The sequence below is a fragment of the Sapajus apella genome, unplaced genomic scaffold (assembly GCF_009761245.1).
Source record: "Sapajus apella isolate SASKATOON/1434 unplaced genomic scaffold, GSC_monkey_1.0 scaffold13, whole genome shotgun sequence".
NCBI classification, from domain to species: Eukaryota; Metazoa; Chordata; class Mammalia; order Primates; family Cebidae; genus Sapajus; species Sapajus apella.
Genome location: NW_022436953.1, coordinates 13963478 through 13970993, shown reverse-complemented (window position 1 = coordinate 13970993; position 7516 = coordinate 13963478). Strand labels below are relative to the sequence as shown.

The window sequence follows — 7516 nt, the reverse complement described above, 5'->3', positions numbered from 1 at the left end:
GAGTGATGCTATAACATCCGTTGAACTGAGTCTCAGATGGAATTTATCTTATACCAAATTCTGTAGTATAACAGGTTGGTCATACCAGAGCAAATCTACAAATCGTAAACTAGACACCAAGCATTCATGATGAATATTCCTAGGTAGATGTTTAAGAAAAATTATTGGGTAAATGTGTAAGAAAAATGGTAGAAATATTAGATATTATAGTTACATAGCTATCTTTGAATAGAGTTGTAGATAGAACATATACCAAATTGTCTATTATAGATCAGTTATAGCAAACCTATAAAGTATAAATAATATACCAAAAGTTTAAAGATTCAGCCAAAATGAAAACCCAAAGCAAACGCGCATTTTAAAATTCAATTTAAAGTCCCGTTGCTATTTCTTTATTTTAAAAGTATCTCTTTAGGTATTTCTGGTTTCCAATGATGGAAGAGTAGCTCCTAACAAATTATCCTGCAGATAATAAGCATAAACAAGAAAAGAAAATGAAAGGTAAATATTTGAAAAGGAAGAAATTGCCTGTTACTTGCAGAAGACATGATTGTCTATGTAGAAAATCTCAATCTACAAAAAAAGCTACCAGGTCTATTAAGGTAGTTTTCCAGGGTCACAAGAGACTCAAAGAACTGCTTTCAAAGAAGAGAGTATGGAAAGGGAAAAAATGTAACTTCACAATGAGGAATATGTTGGGTAGGTGATCAAGGTAAACACTGGTGATAAGGCATGTTAATATGTACTATTACATGAAGTAATAAGAATACTTCACTTCTGTGGTACAGTCTAACCATGAGAAAAATATCAGACAAACCCAATTTGAGGAACATCCTACAAAATATCTGAGTGTTCCTCAAAATTGTCAAGATATGAGAAACAGTGCAGGGAAACTGTCATAGTATCCTCTGTGGGATCCTAGAAAAGAGAAAGGGCCTCAGTGGAAAAACTAGTAAAATCTGAATAAAATCTTGGGTTTAGTTGGCAGTAATATAACAATGATAAATACACCATGGTAGGGGCTGATTTTGTGTTTCCCTCCTTTCCAAATTCACATGTTGAAATCCCAACCCTCAATACCTCAAATATAACTAACTATTTGGAGACAGGCCTTTTAAAGAGGTGATTAAGTTAAAATTAGGCCTTACATCCAATCCCATTAGTGTTCTCACTGGAAAAGACAATGACAAGTGAAAAGCCACAGAAAACACTAAATTAGTCATAAAACCGATTATTTAATTGAAGCTATTAAAAAAAGGCAGAATAAGTGATAAAATAATTAGGAAAGAATATTTAGCGTGTTTCAAAAGATTTAAAATAGGAGCAGGACATTTTACAAAAAGTTGTACAGGAAATAAAATTTTTAAACTATAAGTAGAAACATTACAGAGTATCTTATAAAATACAAAGACAGAAATATAAAAGGACTATGAGGCTTTAAATCTGAAAACTACTAATAATGGCCAAATATTTAGGTTTAAATTTACAGTTCCTGGGTATAAGAATCATATTACTATACACATCTCCCAAACCAGTAGGTAGTATTTTCCAATTAACCATGTGTGGTATCATCTTCTACAAAGTCTTTGGCCATCTCTGCTGTGATCACATCAATATGGCTAACCTGAGGAATAAATGTTAAATACATCAGTGTTTGCAATGTATAGGGTAATAATATAGACAGCCTATCACCTATATTTTATATATCAAGTAAAATAATTCTGAAGCACTGACTCAGAAAACTTTTATTTACTGGCCAGGCAGGGTGGCTCACACCTATAATCCCAGCACTTTGGGAGGCCAAGGTGGCTGGATCATGAGGTCAGGAGTTCAAGGCCAGCCTGGCCAAGATGGTGAAACACTGTCTACTAAAAACACATAAATTAGCCAGGCATGGTGGCAGGTGCCTGTAATACCAGCTACTCAGGAAGCTGAGGCAGGAGAATTGCTTAAACCCAGGGGGCAGAGGCTGCAGTGGCCAAGACTGTGCCACTGCACTCGAGCCTGGGTGACAAAGTGAGACTCTGTCTCAAAAACAACACCCTTTATTTACAGGGGTGTTCACTGCATGGATTTTTAAAAAAATAGGTATTTTAATGCTCAGAAAAAAATAAATACCATGCCTAAACATCTAAGCTACCTTTTTGTTCACTTTCTATTACTTTGCTATTTCAGCAAGAATTTTAAGGTTGGGAAGATACCCATGAAGAGCTGTGTGTCCACACAAATGAACATATGTAATTGTTAAAGACTATGCATTACAGAAGCATTGAATAGACTGGACAGAAAGATACTGTTTGTTAATGCCAATGAAAATAAAACCAATGCAATGCCATTTAAATATTGCTAAACTTCAAGTTACCTGAAGAAAAAGTTTTTTCTATACAAAGACATCAGATAAGCAATGACTTTCTAAGTTTTCTTTCACTACTGAAGTAACATAAAACCAGAATTCAGTGAACATAATAGATTAAATACAAACTTAAACTCCATGTAAAATAAAATTACCTTGTTTCTGAACTTTACACCATAGAATTTATCAGCTGACTCCAGCAGTTCAGGCCTAAAAGTAGTTGTAATAAACTGAGCATGTACAGCAAGTTCCATAATCATATCTGTAAAAAGAAAATACTGCTTTAACAAGTTTCTTTTCAGATCTGAAAATTTAAAAAGCAACTATCTTTACTCTTACAAAAATTCAAAACTACCTGAGTTTTACATACATACATCAGCAAATATTACCAGCTTATTGTGAAATACAACACTGAAACTGTACCTGACACAGCCTTTCTGTGCTGAGCATCCAGAGCCTGGTCAATCTCATCAAACAAGTAAAAAGGAGCGGGGTCACATTTCTGAATGGCAAAAATCAGAGCAAGGGCTACCAAGGATTTCTGTCCACCTGAAAGCTGTTGCATTTCTCTCATTTCACCTTGTTTTCCTGTAAATGACACCTAAGAATAAACATATTATGAGTTAATATCCTAAAGGCTGGAATCACCATCTCTCAAAAATAACTTGAGAAATATAATGCACCAATCAGATTTGCAAAAGGTATTATAAATTCTATTATGGTAATGCTTTGAGGAAAATGGAATGTAAAGGTATTTTACCCTAATTCCAACTCCAGTAAACTGGTCAACTGACGGGACACTGCTTTGTGAGCCAGAACCCCTCTCACTCTCACCACTCCCTTCTCCTTCATCTTGAGACTGACTGCCCTCCACATCTCCTTTCTTCATCACCAAGGTAGCTTTGCCACCAGGTACTAACTTCTGGAATACTTCACTGAAGTTCTTGGATACCTTTAAAAAAAAAAAAAAAAAAAAAAAAAAATTAAAAAAAAAATTTTTTTTAGTTAAAAAAAAAAAAAAAAAAAAAAAAAAAAAAAAAAAATTGAAATATAAATTTTGCTTAGGTAGAATTATACATACAACTTAAGAAAAATATTTAAAAGCAACCAATTATTTTTTAATCTTAATAAAAGGCCAGATCCTTCTAAGGGCTGCGTAAAACATTCAAGTTACTGTAGGTTAACAACCTATAAGCTGGATTTGTTCACATGTATTAGATCTACCTGTTAATGAGGAAAAAACCTTTAAAATCTTTACAAACTGAGTAAGGCCTGAAGCTTTGGTCCTGTGTATGTTTTAACCATAAAGCGAAACATGGGGCCGGGTGCGGTGGCTCACGCCTGTAATCCCAGCACTTTGGGAGGCCGAGGCGGGTGGATCACAAGGTCAAGAGATCGAGACCATCCTGGTCAACATGGTGAAACCCCGTCTCTACTAAAAATACAAAAAATCAACTGGGCATGATGGCACGTGCCTGTAATCCCAGCTACTCAGAAGGCTGAGGCAGGAGAATTGCCTGAACCCAGGAGGCGGAGGCTGCGGTGAGCCGAGATCGTGCCATTGCACTCCAGCCTGGGTAACGAGAGCGAAACTCCGTCTCAAAAAAAAAAAAAAAAAAAAAGGCGAAACATACCTGTTTGAAAGTTAACTGAATAGCTTCATATTTCCGAAGTTCAAGTACATTCATCAGCTCCATGATTGATTTGTAACCTCTATCTAACTCTTCTTGTCGCTTTATTAACTTTTCTTTCTGCTCAGAGAAATTTACAAACTGATCCAAAGCCTTTTTGTTAACATGGCTATACTTCTTTAATTCAGTGTTGCACTGCTCAAGTTTTCGAAACAACTATAAAAAGGAAAAGTATGTATTAATATAAATAAATTTACATACCAAGCAATTTGTAACAAGACTTCTTATTTAAAACCAACCTGTTTGAGGCTCAGTGTCTGGTACTTTTCAAATGCTTCCTGGGGTAGTGATCCAAGTTCTCGAATTTTCTTCATACACTCTTCTTTCTTCTTCAATAGCATGCCTTGCCGATTTGTCATCTTTTCCAGTTCCTTAGTATCATGATTTATAGCATCCATATGTTCTTTTTCCATATTTTTCCAGCGCTCCATACTCTTTTGAAGCTCCTTAATTCCAGCTTCTGTTTTATCAATGGAATTGTCCAAATCTAAGATGGGGAAAAAAAATTAGGCTATAATACCTTTATTTTTTATTTTTTTTTCTTTTTTAGAGACAGGGTTTCACCATGTTGGCCAGGCTGGTCTCGAATGCTTGACCTTGTGATCCACCCGCCTCAGCCTCCCAAAGTGCTGCAATTACAGGCGTGAGCCACCGCGCCCTATTTTAAAGCCAGTGTTATAGCATTTGAGTAAAGATTTTTATAATCAAACCTACCAAAATAGGTTTTAGGTTTTATCAGTGTTTAAAATTTTCTGTGAAAATCTATGAACCACTTAAGTCAGTCCAAAATTAGGAGTTTATATGAGTCAGTCAAATATATAATTTTCATTATTCAATGTTAATGCTTATAAACTAAAATTATTTTCTTAGCAACTAAGTGATAACAGCAACCTGAGTCAGGTATTTCATATTTTATCAACAAAATGAATCCTTTATGGTCTCAAAATTGTCACAAACATTTCAGTAAAACTAAAAGTTACTATTTATAGTCAACTTACTAAATTCCATTCACACATTGTTTATAATGATGGAAAACAAAAAATCATTAGTACATACTTCTGCCTATTTGAACATTTCATTCTGTAATAAAATTTTACTACATAAAAATTCACCTTCTGATCGTGCCATAGTGTCTTTCACTCTTTTATTGATGGCTTCAAGTTCTGATGTTGTGGCAGTGAGAACAGTACCCCCTTCTGTCTCTCTCAGCTCATTAAGTTCCTTTAACAAAAAATAAAAATTCCATTGGTTTCAAATGTTATGACTGCCAACATTTTCTATAGCTATTGTCTGAATAAACTTTCAAGAAAACCAAAAAATACACATACTTCATATAATTGCAAATTACTTAAAGTATCCATTAAAGGGAAGAAAAAAATGACATAATTACTAGAAAATTTCCAAGTATCTAGCCACCACTGTGAAAATATTAACTAACATTTACTAAGTACTTAAAATGTGCCAGGATAGCAATTATATAAAACAAGTACTACAATGCTTATTTTACACAAGAAACTGAGGCTTTAGAAATACTACATGACTTGTCCAAAATCACACACTAGGGGGCAGTACTAGAAGTCCAACCCAAGGTCCACAAACAGTAAACTTTCTGTCCCCAAAGCCCACACTTCCGATCAGAGCCTCTGATATAACCACTTGCAATAAGTTATGGTCATCAAAGAGCCCTTAAAACACACACATAGACACACCTGTTCTACTTGGTCCAAGCGTTTTCTCAGATTCTCATTGAGATAAGTCTCTACTCGAGTAATAATACCTTCTAATTTAATTCTTTCATTTAGTAACTGCCTGTTTTCCTAGAATTAAGAAAAAAAAAAAATTAGTTGTCTTCATAAGCATGCACATTTCATATACAGGAATATTGCTCATCTGCTGTCCTCTCTATTTTGCTCACATGAGCTGAAAGGTAGTTTAATACTTTATATTCTTCAAAAGAGCCCTATGCTTCATTTTCCTCTCTCATCAATTCATGTTTCTGTGCCTGGCTTTTTATAAGGGATGCTGTCAAAAACAGTTTCTTTTCCTGCTTTTCATTTTTTAGAATCGGTGTTGGTGGTTTACACCTATGCATTTAAAAAAATCAATTATTAAAATGTTTAATCAAAACAAATATGTAAAGGTGGGAAGTATGGCATGGCTAACAAGCTCAAATTTACTAACAGCAATACTTACAACTAATAAGTAATGCTAATTAACTAAATTGTAAGGAAATGAAAATTTCTTGTATAATCCTAACCTAGCTACAATGGTTTAGAAAAACAAAATCTTAGTCTTATGGGTATTAAAAGTTCAAGCCTCCTTTCAGTATTTTCTCAGTTCTTTTGTTACTTCCCTAGTTAGCAAAAAAGTTACTTTTCACAGTAGCCAATTACTAATGAATTTTTTTCACCTCTCAGCTGTACTTGCCTGCTGAAGTTGACGAATCTCATCATTCAGTGCATCTACTCTCTTCTGATCTTCCAGACTCAGTTGAGAAAGCAAATCAGTTCCCAGTTCTGCTTTCAATGACTCTCGGGTAGACTCCATAGCATGCAAGCTTGCCTCCAAACTCTGTAAGCTACGTTGCTGTATGATATTACCCATTTATTAATAAGGTATTAGACACTGTATTATAGTGAAAATTTTATAACAATCTATATTTGATGTGAGTTAAATACATAGTCATATCAACTCAAATATTAGATGCCTATTAATTTGGTAGTTAGAACTCTAGCAAAAGAAAAATATGATGTAATAGTATGGGTGGGACAGGGTGGAACAGATCATATTCCGTGATTATAAAAAATCTTCAGGCATATTATAAGAGCAAAAAGTTGTCAGAATGTGTTGGGATGGTACAACTGTAGGTACTTTTTTTATTTTTTAAGCTCTTTGTAATTTTAGTATTATAATGTACTACATAAAAGATTTGTCAAAACTGTCAAGTTTATGAGACCAGTAACATACGATCACTTGGAAGTTTGCTTCCTAATTTTAATACAATCTGTACAAAATGGAATCAAATATTCAACTAATTCCATAGAGCTTCAGACAAAAATGGTTACTGACAAAAACTGACCATCAGACAGTACTACTATGACATAGCTTCAAATGCCTGTTTGTTCAATGAAGGTGGGAAAGTTTGAATGTGCCAACAATAATAGACTGGATATCTATAGATTTAAGAACGGTAAAATAGATGAGATATCCAAAAGGACAGGTCCGGCCCTGGCACAGTGGCTCACGCCTGTAATCCCAACACTTTGAAAGGCCCTGGCAGGGGATCACCTGAGGTCAGAAGTTTGAGATCAGCTGGTGAACCCCCATCTCTACTAAAAACGCAAAATTAGCCAGCTGTGGTGGCAAACATCTGCAGACCCAGCTTCTCAGGAGGCTGAGACAGGAAAATCGCTGAGCCAAGATCACACCACTACACTCTAGCCCAGGCGAGACAAAGCAAGACTGTCTCAAA

At 34.9% G+C, this 7516-nt stretch overlaps 1 protein-coding gene across 2 annotated transcripts in view; it reads right to left on the bottom strand.

The window, feature by feature from the left end:
* Nucleotides 1–1215: 1215 nt before the first annotated feature.
* The window catches only part of SMC3 (structural maintenance of chromosomes 3), a 35885-nt gene continuing 29584 nt past the window's right edge, over nt 1216–7516 (bottom strand). For both annotated transcript variants that reach the window (XM_032281590.1, XM_032281591.1), the window contains 9 exons: nt 6472–6630; nt 5754–5861; nt 5157–5265; nt 4284–4531; nt 3988–4200; nt 3114–3305; nt 2777–2954; nt 2509–2615; nt 1216–1624 (listed from right to left, as the gene is read on the bottom strand). In XM_032281590.1, coding sequence (XP_032137481.1) covers nt 1553–1624; nt 2509–2615; nt 2777–2954; nt 3114–3305; nt 3988–4200; nt 4284–4531; nt 5157–5265; nt 5754–5861; nt 6472–6630 — 1386 coding nt within the window. In that variant the 3' untranslated portion in view covers nt 1216–1552. The remainder of the gene's footprint in view (nt 1625–2508; nt 2616–2776; nt 2955–3113; nt 3306–3987; nt 4201–4283; nt 4532–5156; nt 5266–5753; nt 5862–6471; nt 6631–7516) is intronic.